At 42.6% G+C, this 22,762-nt stretch overlaps 1 protein-coding gene across 1 annotated transcript; it reads left to right on the forward strand.

Moving 5' to 3' along the window:
* Nucleotides 1-3,449: 3,449 nt before the first annotated feature.
* On the forward strand, nucleotides 3,450-13,572 carry LOC149320572 (uncharacterized). The gene is made up of 6 exons (XM_089504131.1): nucleotides 3,450-3,528; nucleotides 6,001-6,419; nucleotides 7,259-7,370; nucleotides 8,247-8,314; nucleotides 9,105-9,225; nucleotides 10,961-13,572. Exons 2-6 carry the CDS (start codon nucleotides 6,096-6,098, stop codon nucleotides 12,427-12,429), a joined length of 2,094 nt encoding a protein of 697 aa, XP_089360257.1. The 5' UTR covers nucleotides 3,450-3,528; nucleotides 6,001-6,095; the 3' UTR covers nucleotides 12,430-13,572.
* Nucleotides 13,573-22,762: the final 9,190 nt, after the last annotated feature.

Below are 22,762 nucleotides of genomic sequence, written 5' to 3' on the forward strand. Positions count from 1 at the left end.
AACATAGTGAATAATCAAATGTGCAAAACTCAAAACCACAAATGTGGATGGTTAACTGTATTCTTTGCCTCAAAAAAACCTAAGAAATTCATAGGGTTGCCATAAGATGACAGGAGACTTGACACACACACATTTGTTGTGTGCCTTCAAGTCATGTCCGAACCTATCATGGGGCTTTCTTAGCATTATTTGTTCAGAAGTTTCCTATTGCCTTTCCCTGAGGCTGAGAGACTGCAATTTGCCCAAGGTCACTGAGAGGGTTTCATGGGGGAATCAAATCCTGATCTCCAGAGTCATAGTCCAACACTCAAAACACAACACTGCTGGCTCTCACACACATTACTGTACAGTTGGGCCTCAGTATACACGTGAGATCTGTTTTGGATTCATCAATGGATACCCAAATCCGCAAATGCTCAAGTCCCAGTAGTGTCACTGAAGCACTGGGTGACACTCCAGAAGGGGGGCTGACACAACAGAAGAGGGGCTGACATCTGATTGGTCCCCTGCCCCCCCCCCCCCATGGGGCCTTTCCAGGGCCTTGGGCCTGCTCTCGGCCGCTGTGCGCTGTGGGGCTTTCTGGGCTGTTGGGGGAGCGCAGGGCCTGCTCTCCTGGATGCTGCAGGGCTTTGTGGGCTGCCAGGGGATCAGGGCTGCAGCAACCGCATGCCACGGCTCCAATCTGGCAAGTTGCTGGCTGCAAAAGAAGCAGCAAAATGCTGCTCCTTTTAGAACTGGCAAAAAGCTGCCCTTGCCAACATTTTTGCTGTTTCTTTGGTACAGCATGTATAAATGCTGTGCTGCTGAAATGGCATGATGGCGCCCACAATCTGGTTGAGTGGGTGGCATGACGCTAGAATAGGGGCAGAGTTGGGGCAGACCGTGTGGTCGCCATGCTCCCACTCCAACCCTTAGTGCTGGTCTATATAGCCCGTAAGTTAATTTGGACACTTCTTCTGGAGTTCTTTGTGTTTGGAACCATTATATAAGGGTGGAAATCCTGGCTTTCTGTTACTGGAGCCTTCTTGATGCTTCCTATTGAGTTAAATAAATTTCACCATTGAATACAATTTCCCTCTTGGGACCTCCTACAATTTAGGTAACATGGGCAATTGGTTCTGTTGTTGAACTGCTCTTACTGTTAAGAAATTCCTTCTAATGTTCTATTGAAATGTCCCCTCCTGTAACTTAAAACCAGTAGACATGGTCTTACTTCTGGCCAACAGAGAAAAAAATCTGCCCCCTCCCTTTTTGACAGCCCTTTGGGGTATTTAAAGAGTGCAGTCTTCTCACCCCTCCTCTTCACCCAACTGAACATCCTTCAACCTTTTCCTCCTGTGTTTTGTTCTCTGTATCTCATATCATCCTTGTTGCCTTTCTCTGAACCCACTTGTCCATATCTTTCTTAAAATGAGGCGCCCACAAATGAACACAATAGTGCAGCTGATACCTATGGTGGAATTATTACTTCCTTAAGAAACTATGCTTCTATTAGTGCAGGCTAAAATAGTGTTTGCCTTCTTTGCTGCAGCATCACACTACTATGTTCTGTTCAATTTATGATCAACAATAATCCCAAAGTCCTTTTTACTTTAAAAAGACTAGCCTTTAGGGTAAATAAAGAGTGCCGTCCTCTCACCCCTCACTCTTCTTGAACAAGCCTGGTTTCTTCAACCTTTGCCTCATATGTTTTGTTTGTATATAAATCCTAAAGAGTTGTGTAATGTGCCTCTATGTTCTCCTGTTTTTATTCAGTTTCACTGAAATTCCTTTTCTCTAGTCAGTGTTTCACTACTTTCTAGTCCCAATTTGTGCTTTTGGTTAATGGGTTCACTTTAGGGTCGCCATAAGTTGGAAACAACTTGAAGGCACACAGCCACAAAGTGTTGCTTTAGCAAGGTCCCTTTTCACACAACAGAATTATAGCCCCTTGAACTCACTTTAACTATCATGGTTGCATCCTATGGAATCCTGGAGTGTGCAGTTTGTTCTGGCACCAGAGTGCTGGGACAGAGGCTAAATAGCACAAAACTACAACTCCCAGAATTCCATAACATGGAGCCATGGCAGTTAAAGCAATCTCCAGCTGCATTAATTCTGCAGTACAGATGCAGAATTTGTTTTCTTTTTAATGGCCTTGCTTTCCATTCTAATTATCTATGGATCAAGGCAAGTACTGTACTTTAACTCTTACTAAAGAAAGGAACCATACTCTGGTGAAAGGCAAGAGCGTAGAATTAATTCACTGCTTTAACTGGCATGGCACTATCCTATGGGATCCTGAGATTTGTAGTTTGTTGTGGCACCAGAAAGCACTGGCAGAGATGCCTAGATGCCTCACAAAACTACAAATCCCAGAATTCCGTAGCATGGAGCCATGGCAGTTAAAGCAGCTTCAAACTTCATCAATTCTGCAGTGCAGTTTGACACTGCTTTAACTGCAGTGGCACCATCCTAACGAATTCTAGGATTTATGGTTTGTTTTGGCACCAGAGTGCTCTAGCAGAGAAGGCTAGAGGCCTCACAAAACTATCAGTCCCAGGATTCCATAACATGGAGCCATGGCAGTTAAAGTGGCATCAAACTATAGCAATTCTGCAATGCAATTTACACCACTTTAACTACTATGACTCCATCCTAAGGAATCCTGGGATTTGTCATGGCACCAAAGCATTCTGGCAGAGAAGACTGAATATCTCACAAAACTACAAATTCCATAGCAAGAAACCATGGCATTCAAAGTGGCATCAAACTATTGTACATCAATGCTGCAGTGCAGTTTAGCACCGCTTTAACTGACATGGCTCCATCCTATGAAATCCTGGGATTTGTCATTTGTTGTGGCACCAGAGCTCACTGACAGAGAAGGCTGAATATCTCACAAACCTACAGATCCCATGATTCCATAGCATGGAGCCATGTCAGTTAAAGCAGCATCAAACTGTCAATTCTGCAGTGCACTTTGATACTGGAGTCATCCTAAGGAATCCAGGGATTTGTCGTTTGTTGTGGCACCAAAGCACTCTGGCAGAGAAGGCTAAATGTCTCACAAAACTACAAATCCCAGCATTCCATATCATTAAGCCATGGCTGTTAAAGCAGGGAGACCAGATATCATCCAAACCGAACTGCAAAGGAGGACAAGGCACCACAAAATGTTGGGCATTCAAGACAAAATAAAAACTAAAAACACTTATATAAATGTCAAATCATGTTTCTTAAGTCATGCTGAAAGTTAATTCTGCAGTGCAGATGTAGCCTCTGAGATTATTCCTACTCTGCGTGTGATACACAATGCACTTGCTGTCAGGCCCAGAGTGATCATCAGTTCAGCCTGCTCATGGTTAAACTAAAGAAGATTAAATCCTAGAGAGTAAAAAGGGACTAAAGTCCCAACCAGGCTCTGCCTCTTCCGGCAATCTCTCTTCTTGGTGACACTTTCCATAGAAAGGAAGAGGTGGCTGCAAGGAGAAGGAGAGGGATTTGGAAGAGTCAGAGAAGGTGGCTCTTGCTTTCCAGAGAAGGAATGTGAGTTGATCATGCCTCTCTGCTCAGCCCCACTTTCTGTGTCCAGGGGGATGGGGAAGAGGAGGCCTTGCTTTTGTCTTCCCTGCCCTTGGCAGGCTGAGATCCCCTCTCTGCCTTTGGGTGGTGGAGGAGGAGGAGATCCAGAGAGAGATGCACTTGGAACAAGGTTGGAAAAGCTAGAACAGCTGATGGGAGAAACCTCCCAAGAAAAAGATGAGAGGCAGTGGCAACAGTAGCATGAACCTCCCAGCTGACTCTGAAGGAGGAAAGGGTGCTATCTTTCTCTCAGGCAGCAAAATCATGGAAGCCTAGAGTTGGAAGATACCCCCAAGGGCCATCCAGTCCAACCCCATTTTGCCAGAGAAGAATATACCTCAAAAGCCATCCCAACAGATGGACACCCAGCCTCTATTAGTTCAGTATCACAGAATCGAGTTTATCACATAGGACGAATCCTGTGCAGAACCTAAATTTAAACTGAAAAGAACCAACATTTGTAGGTTGTTTTTCAGATAATGTTCAGGGTTAACCTGAGTGGAAAGTTGAAAAAACCCACATTTATGGGATTTTTTTCAGACCATGTTTGCATGAAAGAGAAATAACGTGAAAATAACCCAAACGCAAAGTCGTTAAAACCAGCTCCTTTTTACTTTCGCTAAATTCCAAAATTACAAAGGAGCTTTTAGCTTGAGTTACTTTCACGTAATTTCTCTTTCACACCAATGCATCTGACAAACGACACCTGGATTTTAAAATCCCGTTTCAGCACGGGATTTTTCCAAGTCACCTTCTGTGTGATAAACTCCTGGAGATGGAAGAGACCATAAGGGCCATCCACTCCAACCCCTTGCCATGCAGGAACTCTCAATTAAAGCACCCCCTGTGACAGATGGCTATCCAGCCTCTGTTTAAAGACCTCCACAGAAGGAGAGCCCGCCACTCTCCGAAGGAGTGTGTTCCACTGTCAAACAGCTCTTACTGTCAAAATAATTGAATCCTAGAGTTGGAAGAGTTCTCCAAGAGCCATCCAGTCTAACCCCATTTTGCCAGTCACAAAGACACTGTCAAAACAGATGGCCATCCAGCCTCTGTTAGTTCAGTAGTTGTCTTAGAGATCTTTGCCTCCTGCTGCAGGCTGAGCCCTAACTGAGTACATGTTTTACAAGATGTAAAGAATAATATGAAGGAAATAAGCAGGTCTGTGCAAAGCAAAAATGTTGTGTGTTTGTGTAAGATGTAACAGCTTACCAGCTAGTTCTGGGCAGGGAGCCAGATAACCTGAACCAAAGGAGCAAAGAGTGAAAAGAGATCTTGAAATACACACACACACACACACACACACACACACACACACACTGGTATATGTAATTACAAATTATAAACATGTATTTATGAACACACACACACACACACACACATACATAAACCCTCTCTTTGGTGAAGAAATTAGGGTGTGTCTACGCTGTAGAAATTATGCATTTTGACACCTCTTTTAGGTACTGTTGCTTTTCCTACGGAATCCTGGGACTGGTAGCTTCATAAGGTCTTTAGACTTCTCTGCCATAATGTTGGTGCCACACAAAACTACAAATCCCAGGATTTTGTAGGATAGAGCCATGGCAGTTAAAGTGGTGTCAAAATGTATTATTTCTAAAGTATTGATGCACTCTAAGTTCCTTCCCAAAGAGAATTGTGTGTCTCTGTGTGTGTGTGTGTGTGTGTGTGTGTGTGATCATAATTTTTTATAATAAAATAGCCTGCAAGATTATTAAGCTGTTTACTCATTCTCCTATGCTAACAAATCATGAAAGCCCAATGCTTTCAGTGCTTAAGTGGAGCATTGATGTTAACTCTATACACGGGGTCGCAAGTTGGGAGTCCAGGAAGACACAAGGTGCACATCTGGCAAAAAAAACTAAATCCTTCAAAGGCTGCCTCTACATTGCAGAACAGATGTAGTTTGACGCCGCTTAACTACCATGGGTCAAAGCTATGGAATTCATTGATTTGTAGTTTTGTGAGCTATTTAGTCTTCTCTCAGAGCTCTGGTGCCCTGACAAACTGCAAATCCCAGTATTCAATAGGATGGAGCCAGGACAGTTAAAGCAGTGTCAAACTTCACTTCTGCAGTGTGGCAGCAACCAGAGATGTGAGTAGGGAACCATGCCTGTTTCACTACCAGATGTATAATTTAATATCCATGTTAAAAGGGGGAAGTGGAAGGTATGAGCAGGGAAAGGCAAAGAGAGAAGGAGTTGTTCAGAAAAAAGCCACGGGAAGGAAAACTGCATTGTGGGAGGTTTTTGCTCAGTCTGGAGCAATGTTCTGAGTTAAATGTCATGGTAAAAAAATTCATTAGCATTTTAACATTTCAAATTTCCTTAAAATTTAAAATATTCGTAGTAGCTCATTTGCTGATCACCTTGGTTTCTTTTGTAAGATTTTGTCATTTTGCCCATTGATTGACATAAGGTAAAATTGAGGAGGAAAAGGAGCTTCTGCAGCCACCTGGGAGGACCTGCGACCATTTGGTCTATAGGAGCAACGGCAAATTCTGGGATGGGACCATGCAGAAGAAGCTGGCTGAGGACATGCTCCTTTCAGACATGCAGCCACAGCCTTTCAGGGAGATCTGCTATGATAAGGCAGAAGGTCCTCGAAAGATTTGCAGCAAATTCCACACTCTCTGCCGGGCTTGGCTGAAGCCAGAGAGACACACAAAGGCCCAGATGCTGGACCTGGTAATCCTGAAGCAGTTCCTGACCATCATGCCCTCAGACATAGAGAGATGGGTGAGAGAATGTGGAGCAGAGACCACTTCCCAGGCGGTGGCTCTGGCTGAAGGTTTCCTCCTGAGTCGGTCAGAAGAGATCAAGGAAGAAAGGCAGCAGGTGAGAAAGATCATAGTACTTTTGAATCATAGAATCATAAAATGATTTCTGACTTACAGTAACGCTTGTGCCATAGTGGTTTATGTTGGACTATGACTGGAGACCAGGGTCCAGCAAGAGAAACACGGGATTATGGCTCTGGGGACCAGGGTTTGAATCCTGGCTCAGCCATGTAAACTCACTGGGTGACCTTGGGCAAGTCACATTCTCTCAGTCTCAGAGCCTTAGAGGATGGCAGTGGCAAACCCCCTCTGAACAAACTTGACAAGAAAACTCCATGATAGATTGCCTTAAGTTGGAAACAACTTGAAGGGCACACACTAACAAAAAACAACTGGGGTCCAAAAGACTAGGTTTCAAATCCTAGTCCAAATCCCAAATGAATCCCATTTTTGGAGAAAGTTGGGATATAAATCCCATAAATAAATAAGTAAATAAACTCCCCACTTAGCTGTGAAAACTGAAATTGAAATACCATCCTCTGTTGTGTGTGTTGTGTGCCCTTGAGTCTTGGTGGTCCTAAGGCCATCATGGAGTTTTCTTGGCAAGATTTGTTGAGAGCAGGTTTGCCATTGCCCTCCTCTGAGACTGAGAGAGTGTGACTTGTCTAGGGTCACCCAGTGGGTTGTCATGGTGAGCAGGAATCAAACCCTGGTCTCCAGAGTCATAATCCAGCATTCAAGCCATTATGCCACAATGTCTTATACACAAACATTAAAGATCCAGGAATCATCTCCATTTTCCAATATGTTAGCTTTGACTCCACCCCAATTCTTGTCCTACACAATTTTTTCCTTGCCTTTCTCTTGTTGCAAACCTCTATGTTCATTCTCTTCCAGGGCCTGTTGGCAGAAGAGGCCTCCGAAGCAGAGAAGTCTCTCTCAGATGCCAAACAGAGTGCACACACCAGGTGGACCCTAAAAGAGGACAACAGAGAAGGTAGCTCTTGTGGTAAGGAGGAAAGAGCCCTTTCCTTTTCAGTGCCTCTACATTTTGCAGACTGGACTTATGTTACAATGCATTGGGAGGAGCTGGTTTCAAACAAATGCCCCATTGAAATAATGGAAGGATTTATATTGCCAAAATAGCAATCTGGAGAATCTGGTATCATAGAGAGAGGTGATGTTGGACACATACATGATGCTGCACCAAAGATGTGTGATAAAGCTGCGGCACTGCAGCTATCGCACCCTTTGCAGGGCGCAAAGCAGAACTGTTTCTGGTGGCTCCTTTTTCTACCCTGCAAAGGCCAGATCGGGGCTGCGGTGTGTGGTTGATCTGGTTGTAAAAGGGGCGGCTGGAGGCCACCCCTAAGGGGCTGTCTGCACAACCCCTTGGAGGCCCTAATTCCTCATCTTCTTTTTCCTCCTCCTCTTCCTCCAAAACATTTTTATGTGTAAAATCTGCACATGCATTGAGTTAAATATTGAATTTCACAGTGACATATTCAAGACTTTTAGTCCAAGTCGAGTCTCAGGTCTTTGAAAGATACTTTCAAGTCAAGTCTCAAGTCTGGGAGCCTATTTGTAACATGGGGACTATTTCCTGGAGAGAAACATCAAGCACTATAGGAATGGGCTTGAGGTGACGGTTAAGGTCTGCTCAGCAGGCTGTCCTACACTGGTGCTGGTCATGTAGACAGTGATAAGTTTGCCTTAGGGTTGCCATAAGTCGGAAACAACTTGAAGGCACACCACCACCACGCCAAATTTTCAGTTACTCTGAGTTTATCAAAATTGGTTCTGTTTATGCCATTCTACAAACATATTGATCAGAAATAGAGATTTTTCTAAGGATGTTTCCTTCTGACTTTTGTGCCTCCTACAGGAGATGGAAGAAGCACACAGCCAATACATAATAGCCCCTCCAGAACAACTTCTATGAGTCTGGATCAGGTAAGAGAAAGAAGCCCTGGAGGGTTGAGAAGGGGCAGACTGGTTGTCCTGGAGCCTTGGTCATTTTCCAAGTCTGACAGAACCTCTCTCTTTTCCTTTGTGTCCTCCACACTCGTCCCATAAAGTGTCTGAAAATGCCCTATGTGCAGACATAAATTTGTTGATTTGTGTCTTCACAAAGGAATTTATCACATGACCACTATTCTCCCTATTAAAGGGAGAGGGGGAGGGAGAGACACTGATACCATGATAGCACTGCCCAATCTCACAACTGCAACAAGAGGAACATATCACACCTGAACACTACACCAGTGCTGTTGGGAACATATAGGCGAGTTTTCTCTGTCAGTGCTAAGGTGCGGTCTAACAATGCTTTGAGGACAAGGCAGCAACAAGACAGATAGAGCTTTGTGTGATGGGTATTGCCAAAAGTGCTATTTCCCAACTTTTATGCTGATTTAAAAGCCACATTTGATAAAATCAGTAGTTTCCTCTATTAAGGCTAGAATTCAAAAATATAGCCGTGCAAGTTTGTAGAATCAGGATGTAGAAAGATCTTGTAGCGCCATTGAGACTACCTGAAGAAAGAAGTTGGCAGAATGAGCTTTTGTAGACTTCAGTCTACTTCCTTCTACGCATTTAGGGTCTAAATGCATCTGAGGAAATAAACTGTAGTCTACGAAAGCCCATGCTGCCAACTTCTTTCAGTTAGTTTCAAATGTGCTACAAGATCTCTAAATTCTTATTAAGGCTAGTATTTTTCACTTACAGATAATATGTCTTTCTTCAGGTGACCTTTGAGGAGGTAGCTGTGGATTTTAGCGAGGAGGAGTGGTCCCTACTGGATCCAGACCAAAGGGCCCTTCATAGAGAAGTGATGGAGGAGAATTTTGGGATGGTGTCCTCTCTGGGTAAGGTTCCTTCTTTCTCCTTGTTCATCAGATTGGTTTACAAGTGTTAAAAAGCCACTGTAGACTTCCCCAAGTTGGGTGGTTTCTAGAATCAGGCTCAGATGTGCTTTAAGTAGAGACCACTGGGTGGAGTACCCCTCCCCACCCCAAAAACAGGTGTCTGTCCCCCACCATCCACCCAAAAGGCCTGTTTTGCCTCCACCAACATCTGTTATGGTTGTGTTCAGTCATTTAGTCTTTTAAGGAAAGTGAGGAGCTAAAATGTGAGACACTCTATCTACTTGCCAGGAGCAGACAGATTTTCCTTTCTTACTCCCATTGACACTTCTAGGTCCTCAGTTTTGAGTTGTCCAAAGGTTCAGAATTTGTTCAGAACATAATTTTATATTTAGACTTGGATCCTATTTCCAATGTAACTCATTATGTAAGTATATACGAATGCAGGTATTCCAAAATCCAAAATAAAAATAAAAATTAAAAATAAATCTGAAATCCAAAACACTTCTGGTACCAAGCATTTCGGATAAGGGGTACTCACACTGTACATTGTCTGCTGAAATTAATTGATTTTCTTCTAAATTGTGCTATTGTGCCTTCCTCTCTGATTTCAGGCTTATCTGCTGTCAAACAAATCTTTAATTGCACCTGTTAAGAGCTGGATATCATTACTGGTTAAATTTTCTGGAGTAAATACAAGAACCTAATTTCTTTCCTTCAGCTTTCCCTCTGTATACTGTAGGATTGCAACCCTTATAACCTCTTAGTATTGGCTTGTGAGTTTTGCAGTCCAAAGACATCTGGAAAGCCACATGTAGCCCACCCATTCTATTGAAAATAGCTGCAGCAGATGTGTTAGTAACACTGCTCCTGGAAAAGCTTGCTCAGAATCAGAAATATATCAGAGAGCCCTGCCTAGGTTTATGATTTAAAAGAAACAACAAAAAAGGATATGATGCGGTTGAAAGAGTAAAAAGAAATTTATCCTCCAGTTGTTAAGGCTGTCAGAACTTGAGTGTCCCTTATCCAAAATGCTTGGGACCAGCCGTGTATTGAGTTTTGGATTTTTTCAGATTTTAGAATATTTGCCTACATATAATGAGATGTCTTGGAAAGTTATTTGTTTATTTGTTTGTTTGTTTATTTATTTATTTATTTATTTATTTATTTTAGTTCTAGGCTGCCTTTCTCCCAGAAAGAGAGCCAAGGCAGCTCCCAAATAAATCCAAAATTTTGGAGATGAGCCCCAATCTAAACATGGAATTCATTTATGTTTAGCATCGACCTTATAAACATAGCCTCAAGGTCGTTTTAGAGACAATATTTTTAATGATTTTGTGAATGAAACAAAAGTTTGTGTACACTGAACCACTACAAAGCAAAGGTGTCATTATCTCAGTGCTAAAACACACTGCATAAATAATGTAATTTGAAACCACTTTAACTGCCCTGGCTCAATGCTAGTGAATTCAGGGATTTGCAGTTTTCTTAGATATTTAGCCTTCTCTGTCAGAGATCTCCAGATTGTTCTTCAGTGTGGATTGGACCTCAGACACCCATGTGGACAATTTTGGAATATTTTGGATTTTGGAATTCCAGATAACGGAGATTCGGGAGCAGATATCTCAGGAGGAGCAATGAAGAGGCTCAGATGAATCATAATGCATGTTATTCCTTTGATTTGAGTGTCTGTTTCTCCCTGGCTTGAGCAATAACCATTTGTTTCTGTCCTTTCAAGGTGGAGGTGAACAAGAAAATGATGAAGGAGAACCAAATGGGTCCTTTCTTCAAAGAACTAACTGCAAAGAGAAGGAAAGGCAGAGGACAAAAACTGACCCTCAGAAGAAGAGCAGGAACAAAGCTCCTGCTTCTCAGAGTGAGAACATCCATAGGTTTTCAGCCCAGGAAATAACACAGATGGGAGAGGAAAGGAGTGAATGTACTCAAACAGGGAAGAAATTGATCAGAGATGGTGATTGTGGAAAAACTTGTTTGACTTCCCATGAAAGAATAAAAAGAAAAGAAAAAACATTTAAGTGCTTGTCGTGTGGAAAGAGTTTCAGCTGGAAGAAAAACCTCACACTTCATGAAGCAGTTCACACAGGAGAAAAAAACTTGAAATGCTCAGATTGTGGAAAGGGCTTTGTTCAGAAGACACAGCTAGTTTCTCATCAAGCAATGCATACCAGTGAGAAACCATATAAATGCTTGGAGTGTGGGAAAAGCTTCCCTCGTAAGACCACACTCACTTGTCATCAAGCAGCTCACAGAGGGGAGAAACCATTTAAATGCTTGGAGTGTGGAAAATGCTTCAGTTGGAGGATTCCCTTTTCTCACCAAGCAACCCACACAGGGGAGAAACCCTTCAAATGCTCCGAATGTGGCAAAGGTTTCAGTCGGAAGGCAAACCTCGTTTGTCACCAGAGAACTCATACAGGGGAGAAACCATTTAAATGCCTGCAATGTGGAAAGAGTTTCAGGTGGGAGAGGAGTCTCACGCGTCATCATACAAGTCACACGGGTGAGAAACCGTTTCAGTGCTTGGAGTGTGGGAAGAACTTCAGCCAGAAGATTTACCTTATTTCTCATCAAACTGTCCATTTAGGGGATAAGCCATTTCAGTGCTTGGAGTGTGGGAAAAGTTTTAGTTGGAAGAGAAGCCTTGTTTGTCATCAAGCAACTCATAAAGAGGAGAAACCCTTTAAATGCTTGGAATGTGGAAAGACCTTCAGTCGGAAAAGATACCTCACTCGTCATCATGAAGTTCACCGAGAAGAGAAACCATTTAAGTGTTTAGACTGTGGGAAGGACTTCATTCGAAAGATATACCTTGTTCATCACCAAGCAATACATACGGGAGCAAAACCTTTTAAATGCTTAGAGTGTGGAAAGTGTTTCATTCAGAAGACGCAGCTGCTTTCTCATCAGATGTCTCACACTTGGGAGAAACCTTTTAAATGCTTGGAATGTGGGAAAGGCTTCAGTCGGAAGACATACCTCCTTCGCCATCAAGCAGCTCACACAGGAGAGAAACCATTTAAATGTTTGGAGTGTGGAAAAAGTTTCTCAGACAAGCCGTACTTCATTCATCATCAAGCAGTGCACACAGGCATTAAGCCCTTTAAATGCTTGGAGTGTGGAAAGGAGTTCAACTGGAAGACACAGCTCACTCGTCATCAAGTAACTCATGCAGATGGGAAGCCATAGAGGGAAGAAAACCACGTCTTTACCATCAAACAATACCCAGAGAATGAAAATGTTTCAGTCAAGATGTAATACAAGTTGAGCAACCCTAATCCAAAAACCTAAAATGTTCTAAACTCTGAAATGATTTTAAGGGGTGGCTGAAACAGTGACACCTTTTCTTTCTGATGGTTCAGGGAACACAAACTTTATTTCATGCGCAAAATTATTTAAAATATTGTATAAAATAACCTTTAAGCTATTTGTATCAGTTATATATGAAACATAAATGGATTTCGTATTTAGACTTGGGTCGCATCTCCAAGTTTTCTCATTATGAATATGCAAATATTCCAAAATCTGAAATCTGAAACACTTCTCTTTCCAAGCATTTCAGATAAGGGAGACTCAATCTGTAATAAGTTGTAACAGATATCTCAAGAAATCACAAACATATAAAGTCTGGAGTAAAACCAGAGAGCTGGCAGGATAAAGGGAATATGTGGTATATCAAGCCCTAACACCAGAAACAATGTGGAGAAATAAGAATTGGAGGAGTGGCACAGAAAAGTTAAGGAAAACTGGAATTATACATGAATGGGGTGTTCCCTTTAAAACTGAACAGTTTAATTCCGTTTTAATGTTCACCTTTTGTATGTTTTTTGATGTATTGTATTTTTAGGTTGTAAGCTGCCTTGTGTCCCAGTTTTGGGAATAATAATAATAATCATCATTTGACTAAGGCAAATAAACTGGTTCCCACAATAAAGAAAACGCTGATTGAACTTTGTGAGAAGTTAGAAATAAAGATTCCAGACGATGTTGGATTAATAAAGCAGGAATGGAGGGAGGAGCTAACTCAGTGTATTCCTGAAAACTGGTGAGTGATGAAAACAAGAAGCTGAACTGAAAGGATAAATGATACCTGGAATGACTGGATATAATGCAATATAATGTTCCCATCTATCCTATTATTAGTACAAGAAGCAAAACTTAAGAAATGGCAGAAAACTCTTTGAGAAATATATAGTGGGGGAACTCATTAGTAACGCCCAGGAGTTTATCACACGGGACAGATCCTGTGTAGAAACTGAATTTAAACTGGAAAAAACCTGCAAAAGCAGTTAGATTTTCAGACGACGTTGGTTGCTGTCTCCTGTTTTTAGAAATAAATAACGTTATCATCAAAATCTTGTCCATTTCATTTTTGACAGGTGCATCTACAGTATAATGCTTCGTGTGTGCTCAACGTTTCATGCGACTTATTTTTTCTCACTCGTTCCTGTATTTTTCTAATTAGATGTATTTGGTGTACTCCCCCTTTCAACACATCCCCCCTTTACTAGTAAGGTACTTTCTCACACACCCCCTCGCCTCTTTCCCTTCTTCTTTCTTTTCCTCCTCCTCATCTACAGTTTTTCCCCAGTTTCCCTTGTTCTTTTTCCTCCTCGGCATCCTATTCCTTTTTCTTCTCCTCTTACTCCCCTTTAACAAACAAGAGGGAAGCCAGGACTGATTTGTTAGATAGCCCTTGCCTTAGCTGAACACTGTATTTTGTATTAGCCTGTAAATCTAGGCTAACTATTGGAGTAGGTTAATTATGTCAGAACAGTGGAGCCCTTTCAGCCTGGTGGTATCAAAGGAGAGATCAAAATGTTTGTTTGTGGAAAGAGAGTTCATTTATATGTCCATATTTTGTTGACACTTGGATTGTTTTTTACTTGTAACAGTCAAACTTTTACATCTATTCCTGCCAAGTTGTCTGGTAGCACACAGTGCAGCCTGCGCGGGCTTGTTTCTGTTCACTGACATCCTTCTACGCTGGATGTTTCCAGGAGTCAAAGAGCAGTAACAGTCACCTCTGCCTGTGACTCTGCAATACACCTCTGTAGCCCAACTGAATACTTTTGCTGTGTGAAGCAAAATATGTGTTGTTTTAACTTGTCAGATAACTCTTGCTTCATTAATATTTTGCTTGAACAACTGCACGATTTAACTAACTCAGATGCATGAGAACATTTGACATTCAGGACTATGGAGCTGGTATACACACACACACACACACACACACACACACACACACACACGGTCTGTTTGACAAAAATGCACAGATAAGAATATCAGGGTGTGCCCGTGTCCAATGTCATAAAACACAAACATACATATATAAGTACCAGAAACATGTGTATATGTATATCCTAATGTGCACACTTATAGAGGTAAATATGCAGTCCTGTAGTCCAAAGTGTTATGGTGCATGTACAGCAGTACACAAACACACATCTATACACAGAAATGTGCTCATGCTTAGACGAAAGGAGATAAATCTGGACATGCCTGCATATGTTTGTGCGTGCATGCGTGCGTGTGTGTATATATATATATATATATATTTACACACACACACACGTATATGTATATACACACAGTGGCACAGCCAAAAGTGTAATTACATAATTAGATGTGTATACACAAACACTCTAAAAGACAGATCCCCTTCCCCACCACCTCTCCCTTCTCCTTTTGTGTCGTGTCTTTTTAGATTGTAAGCCTGCGGGCAGGGAACCATCTAACTAAAAGTTTCTATGTACAGCGCTGTGTAAATTGACAGCGCTTTATAAATAAAGGTTAATAATAATAATAATACACATATTAATACGGCATTACACTTTTGGCACTACCACATTGTGTGTGAGTGTATATACATACACGCACACAGACACACTTATACAGACAGATGTGTGTGTACACATCTAAATACGTAATTACACTTTTGGCCGTGCCACTGTGCGTATATACATATACATATGTGTATACATGGTGGAACCGCCAAACGTGTAATGCCGTATTTATATGTGAACACACACTTGTGACTGTATGCGTGTATATATATGTGTGTGTGTGTGTGTGTGTGTATGTATATATATATATATATATATATATATATATATATGCATATAGCTCCAGCTCCGTATGCACCAGTAGTCATAGCTGCCAGCTTCTGCTCAGAGAAATAAGCTACCTTCAAGGTGAGACTTGCTTTGGATTGTTACATATATCACAACCTTAAAAGGGTGCCCATAATGGATGCTTTACAGAATGTCTTGCTTTCTTTGCTCAGTTCGATCAGTAGAACAGAAAAGATAATATCCCACTATAGCAAGGGCTATCTAACAAATCAGTCAAGGCAAGTTAAAAGATGATTCTATGCTGGAACATGTCCTGAGGAGGACAACTAAAATGGTCAAGGATCAGGAAATGGTGCCTTATAAGCAGAGACTGAGAGAACTGGGTATGTTTAGCTTGGAGAAGGGAAAGTTGAGATGTGAAACGAGAGCCTTGTGAAAATTTTTAAAGATATGTCATACAGAGGATTTAGGTTGTTTGTTTCCTGCCTCGTCAGAGGGCAAGACCCAGAGAAAGAGTCCCAATCTACTGGAAAAGAGATTCCACCTCAACATTAGGGGGAACACTGTGACAGTAAGAACAGATTGAGACAAGGTTGAACCCATTCCTTAACTGTGTGGCACGGTCTCCCTATGTGGAAATTTTTAAACAGAAGCTTAAACACCTGTTGTGTGCGGTTTGATAGCGAATTCCAGCATGGCTGGGGATCGGGCCACATGGCTACACTGTTATGACTGCACTTTTCACATGCAGTAAAAAAATCTTATTTAAGGTTCATTGACCTAATGTTCCTGGCAGTTATCAATAGAAAGATGACCCTCCTCCCTTCCAGCCCTGTTTCTGTTAAAATGGTCTTGTAATTGGTTGACTGGCAGAACCCAAAGGATGTCCCTCAATGGCTCCTTTTCTTCCAGGAGAGAAGTGATCGGTGGGGTCTCACAGGGATATGTCCTGGGCCCAGTGGTATTAAACATCTTTAGCAATGACTCTGGTGAAAGAATTGGGCGCAGACTTATTAAATTTGCAGATGACACCAAACTAGGAGAAGAAGGTCATACCCCAGAGGACAACATCAAGAATCAAAATGACCTTTATAGATTAGAAAGCAGCACTTAAGCTAAGGAAATAGAGTGGAGCTATCACTTCCCTTGATCTAGACATTGATACAGGCTTAAATTTCATTGGCCTTTTTAGCTGCTGCATCACACATGTTCGATTTGTGTGCAACTTGGGCCTGTTACAGACAGCCAAAATAAAGCTGCTTCGAGTCATAGTGGAGGTATGGTGTTTCAATGATGCATGCGTCCTAAGAGTCCAGAAGCCGCACCAAAGCCACGAGTTTGGCTTTGGTGTGGCTTCTGGACTCTTAAGACGCATGCATCATTGAAACACCATACCTCCACTGTGACTCGAAGCAGCTTTATTTTGGCTGTCTGTAACAGGCCCTGGACTTCTATATCCGTTTCACATGTAGAAGTGTTCCTCCAGGTTTTACCATCGGAACATTGCCTTTGTCTGCCCATTGGTCAGTACCTTACATGCTGTTGAAGATGGTGAAATCTATCTCAGCCAGCTTCTGAGGCCCATGCTCACTGACTCCCAAGCTGAGATTCTGAGACTTTCCAAAGTGTGTTTTCAGTGTCCTCTTTATGTATTTAATCATAACAAGCCTGCCTTGCTTATAATATGATAGTGATGACGACGAGGAAGGCGCATTTGATATCGACAAGTTTCTGGGGCATGCATGCACTGCTTATGAAGGCGAGACAGTGGTGTGTTTGTCCTGTGCTTTGGCTGGCAACTAGTCTCCCATGTTTACACAATGATATTGATGATGATCACAATGGTGATATTGATAACAGCAAGCCTCAGAGGTATGGCCAATGTAAGTAGCTCTGATTTGTATCTATCTGTCACTCTCCGACATGTAGCCAACAAGTCCATCTATCCATTCATCCAACAATCTATCTTTTCCTAAAAGGAACAGTTGGCAATACATTGGCAAACATTGTTGTATTGTGGCAGAAAGTGTTATGAGTACAAGAGAACCAAAAAAAAAAAAAAAAAAAAGGCAAAGCAAAACAATATCATTGTAAACCTTTAGTAAACATATACTATTTTAAGTCCAATGGAAAAACCAACCAATATAAAATCAAACTGTAGCAAACATTGACACTGATATAACATTGCCCATGGCCCCATGAATAATAGCATTATGCTTTCCTCATGGGGTGTTTTTTGGTGTGCTGAGGTACAACATGAGCCCTGTCACCAGAGGAATAGTGCAACTTTAACATAAACATACACCTTGCAAAGTGCAAACACAGAAGAAAACCTACTCCCTTGGAGGAACAACCAAACCAAACAGTCAAACAACGATGTCCACGACCTGTAGTGATTAATCGATGTACATATGCTGTATGTGAAGGGCTAGCAAATACAGTTCCAGTGTCATGGAGAGTATATTTGTTTCCTCTTCACAACTCTCTTCCCTCTGTTTGGAGCGGTGCTTGTCCCAGCGCATTCGGATTCCGAGACAGACAGTATCATCTGGGTACCTGGCACAATGTCATCCTGGCTCTGAGTAGCCTCAATGTTGACATTATAGGGGTATTCCACCCTGGTGTGGGTTGGGGTTTCTGGTGTGAGGTTTGCATGCAATGGACCCTTTCTCCTCTTTGCTGGCCGGCAAAGGTCAGCCCCTCCAGGTTGTCCCATCGCATTTTGAGAGGCCTTTGGATTTTGGCCCTAAGATATTCCTTCTCTAAGGCTGCCAAGGACCTTTGCTCTGCCAACATCTCTCCTGCATAGGTTGCCATCATACCCGTGTAGGTGGCCATTGTATGAAAGCTGTCCCTGAATTCCATGCTTTCCCGCCTGCCTTCTCTTGTGTCTGCTTCGAATGCGTCTGTCCAGCGCTGCATTAGCTCGTACTCGCGCTGCCACTGCCTGTGCTGCCTGTTTGCAAGCACACTGGTCTGCCGCATGAACACTCTCCCTTGTTCCCTTCCATGGGCAATGATGGTGTTCACAATGTGTTGGCCTCTTCTGGCTCTTCCTGCACCTGTGGTTCCTGCACCAGGGGAGGCCTCTCCCTTCCATCAGCTCGCACTGCAGACAAGAAGATGACAGGGATGTCAGTTGCACTGTAATGTGGAGTGCCACTGTATTACATTCGATAAATGGAGCGTTCATTACATGCACAAATCATGGAACTTTGGAATGCAGACGGGGAATATATGTGACATATACAATGGGTATAACTCTTTGCTCTGTTGCAGAACTACCAGAGTAAAAGTGTATGGTAAGGATGTTGACTGTCCACTTCCAATTACATAATCTCTTGACATCACAACCTACCTCCAAGGGCTCTTGATGGCTGAGGGATGGCTGCTGCAGCATCATTGAGTGCATTGGTAGGTGGAGCTTCTTCTAGTCCTTCAACGATTGTCTCTGCACAATAAACATGGATACTTTGAACTAAGTCTGTAAAATACCGTTGCCTGATAATGTCCCCAAAATAACCAGGGATTGTTCATTTTGTTAGCTTCGGCCCAGCTTTCAAGTCTATTCAGGTTATTTTGAATTTCGATATAGATATGTTTGTGTGTTTGTGCGTACATCCATAGAGTGAAGGCAACTAGCTGAAACTATGTTCTCATTGTTTTCCAGGTGTTGCTGGAGAAGAGGACCTGGCTCAATCGCCCAAGGAACCGTCTCCATCACCAGAGTCCTTGGTTCACTCACCAGATGCGCCGGCCCAATCCCCAGAGGCTGTGCCGGAGGACCAGGCCTTGCATCTTGGCGCCCGCGTAAGGCAGCTGGAGGAGGAAAACGCCGCCTTAAGATCACGTGTGGCAAAGGTGGAGGGCGATAATGCAGGGTTGGCAGCCTGCATATCAAAGCTGGAGGGCGAGATGCAGGATGGTAAGTCTCCCCAACCCTTAAAATGTTGGGATGGTTGGGAGAAATGAACAACCATAATATAACCACATAATTTTACCATTCCAGGAAAAAGGCGTATTGATTTGGTGGCAGGTGCCATTGCCCAGGCGCATGTCAGGATGGACAGGCAGAGTGTGTGGCTGTCGAACTACTGTATGTACAGCAGCCCACCACACAGCCCACCATCCTCACCACCACGCATCCCTGAAGGCAGCATGCCACATGCCTCTCCAGGGTCACTGCCACATGCGCCACCAGGCTCACCACCACACACCCCACCGCATTCACATCAACATTGATGAAATGTTATGTTATGTTATTTGATGTAATGTCATGAAGATGTTATGGGTTATATTTTTGGTTTTGGTGTGTGTGTGCGTGTGGTCCTCTGTCCCTGTGACACCCCCCCTGTACAGTGCCTGTGTTGTAACAGCCTGCAATAATGTTTAGTTTAGCTGTTATTTATTTCATTTATTTACCATACCCCACCCCCCCACCCTCCCCCCGTGACCTGTGAAGGAACAGGCCACGGGTGTAATTTATTTGATAATTTATTACTGTTTGTGTTTATGTTGTGTGTTCCTTTGCTATGTGAGTGCATGAGAGTGGCCCCCCCCCTCCCTCCGGCAGCTGTGATGTAACAGCTGCCGGTTGTAATTTATTTTTCGCCCATTGTTATACATTTCCATTTGTAAATTTGTAAATAAAATATTTTCTTATTACCTTGTGTTCTGTAATAATTGGAGCATGTTTGCATAGGTGGATACATGATTAAGGCAGCGCATGTATCCCATCTCCACGATTCTATGTGTTCATGAAGGGCAGAAGAAGGCGCTGGGCTTGATGACCTTTTAGGTCCCCTCTAATTTCTAGCCTCCTATGTGTTCCTGCACAGCAGAAGAAGGGGATGGGCTTGATGACCTTTAAGGGTACCTTCAATTTCTAGCCTCCTATGTGTTCCTGCAGGGTAGAAGAAGGGGATGGGCTTGATGACCATTAAGGCTCCCTCTAATTTCTAGCATCCTATGTTTTCCTTCAGCACAGAATAAGGGGCAGGAGTGGAGGGCCCTTGGGAGTCCCTTCAATTTCTAGCCTCCACTGTGTTCCCTCAGGGTAGACGAAGGGGATGGGCTTGATGACCTTTTAGGGTCACTTCAATTTCTAGCCTTCTATATACAGATATACATATATATATACACATATATGTCAGAGACACATACCAATAAACATTTCTCTGCATATTCACAGTATCCACAATAGCTGATAACACACACACATTTTTATATTCACATGTATTCCTTCAGGACAGAAGAAGGGGCTGGACTGGATGACCCTTTGAGGTCCCTCCCATCTCTCTGGCATCCTATGTATTCCTTCAGAAGAAGGGGGGGACTTGATGACCCTTCAGGGTCCCCTTAATTTATAGCATCCTATGTATTCCTCCATCACACATCAAGGCAAAACACACACACACACATATATATGCACGTTTGCATTCGCGCAAAGAATGTATCTCTGCACATATTCATGCAGAACACACATTTATTTATATATATATTTATATATATACACTCAAAAACCCCTCCCCCAGGGTTGCCCTGAAAAAGGAAGGCCACCGGAAGGGAATGGGGTGAAAAAGCAGCTCAGCATCATGGGAACTTTGCAATCAGTAACGTTTGCGTTGCGTTGCTGCCTACCACACCAAACCATTTCGCAATGCATTACAAAGGATAACGGGAGACAAATGCCGGACTTCCCTTTTTTCCTGTAGTGCCCAAAAAGGGGAGGAATGTCGCTAAAACTACGGAAGCGTTGTGCAACGGGCTCCCATAGAAATGAATGACGTCTGGAAGAACATCGCGTTATCACTTTATTGTGCAATGTTGGTGGCGCAAAAATTACTCTTTGGGCAGGAAAAATCACCAAAAACTTGCGTCTGATAAACTCCAAAAAGAGAGAGAGCGAGAGATTCCACCTAAACATTAAGAAGTATTTTCTGATGGTGAGAACAGTTCAACCATGACTGCCTCAGAGTATGGTGGAGCCTACTTCTTTGGAGGTTTTTAAACGGAGCTTGGACGGCCATCTGTCAGGAGTACCATACATACTCAACTACAAGTCAACTTCATGTATAAGCTGAGGGCAGGTTTTGGGGACAAAAGTATGGATTTTGTTATGACCCATGGATAAGTCAAGAGTAAAATTTAGGGCCATGTAACAGAGGATCATTCTAAACAGTGCCAAAGGACTTAGAAAATTCTAGCAGGCATAGCTTTTGTGTTCACACTAAACGCTGGATGAATGAGGGAAGAAAGGTGTGTCAGTGCTTCCAGGACAGATTATGCTCTTGCCTTTCACCAGGGGATGGTTCATTTTTTAAAATAAGAGTTAAAGTACAGTACTAATACTGACCCTTGGATAAGTCACTCCAGATTTTGAGGTCAATTTTTTAACTAAAATTTGTAGATTTATACATGAATATATACAGTAATTTGGTTGTGTGTTCCTGTCTGGCAGAATGGGGTTGGATTGGATGACCTTTGGAGTTTCTGCCAACTCTAGGATTCTATTCTGTGATTCACCACACTGGTTACCAAACTGAAAACTGAAGAGAGAAGATGTTGTGAAGAAAGAATTTCAGCAGGCTTAGCTGGTCATGCAGTGTGGTGTAGTGGTTTGGGTGCTGGTCTATGACTCTGGAGACCAAGGTTCGATTCCCAGTTCAGCCATGAAACTCATTGGGCAACCTTGGGCAAGTCACACTGTCTCAGCCTCAGGGCAATGCAATGGCAAACCTCTTCTGAACGAATCTTACTAAGCAAACCCATTGATAGGATCACCATATGTCGGAAACAACTTGAAGGCACACAGCAACAACAAAGTTGGTCATGCAACCAGGGAACAAGCAACACCTGGTGAAGTTACCCCTTCCACACAACCATTACGCAACTCCAGTTCTCACTCTGGCAGCCCTATTGTGAAGCAAGCTGCGAAGAAAAAGCAGATATGGCCTTAGGAGTTTATCACACGATGGAGATTGGGTGTTTCTCCTGGGAATAGTCCTGAAAAATTGTGTAATTACATGTAATGATTTCACATGACATCACACAAAAACCGCCATTAAAGTGGTCACAAAGAAGCATTAATGCGCATCTTTTTACTTTTGGGATTTCAGCGACAATGCATTTCCGATACCACATTATTTGCAAAATTGCGTGTGATAATCATTCATACAATTACCATTTCCGCTTCATCTGCGGGAGGCTTTAAATGTGTTTTAATCTCTCTTTAATGCCAAAATTAGCCCCAGTGTGATAAATTTGTAAGGCTGCAGAAATTACTCGGTTTGACACCCTTTTATCTGTCATGGCTCCACTGTATGGAATCCTTGGATTTGTAGTTTGTTGTGGCACCAGAGTTCTCTGACAGAGAAGGCTAAATGTCTCTCAGAACTAAAGTTCCCAGAATTCCCTAACACTGAGCTAGGGCAGTTAAAAGGATGTCA

This window comes from Sceloporus occidentalis, unplaced genomic scaffold (assembly GCF_023333645.1).
Source record: "Sceloporus occidentalis isolate IW3139 unplaced genomic scaffold, rSceOcc1.0.p SCAF_1, whole genome shotgun sequence".
In the NCBI taxonomy this organism is placed as follows: Eukaryota; Metazoa; Chordata; class Lepidosauria; order Squamata; family Phrynosomatidae; genus Sceloporus; species Sceloporus occidentalis.

Coding starts and splice junctions, on each gene's coding strand:
- LOC149320572 (XM_089504131.1), top strand. CDS start 6,096: ATGCAGAAGAAGCTGGCTGAGGACATGCTCCTTTCAGACATGCAGCCA. Junction 7,371..8,246: donor CAGAGAAGGTAGCTCTTGTG/GTAAGGAGGAAA, acceptor TGCCTCCTACAG/GAGATGGAAGAAGCACACAG. Junction 8,315..9,104: donor CTTCTATGAGTCTGGATCAG/GTAAGAGAAAGA, acceptor GTCTTTCTTCAG/GTGACCTTTGAGGAGGTAGC.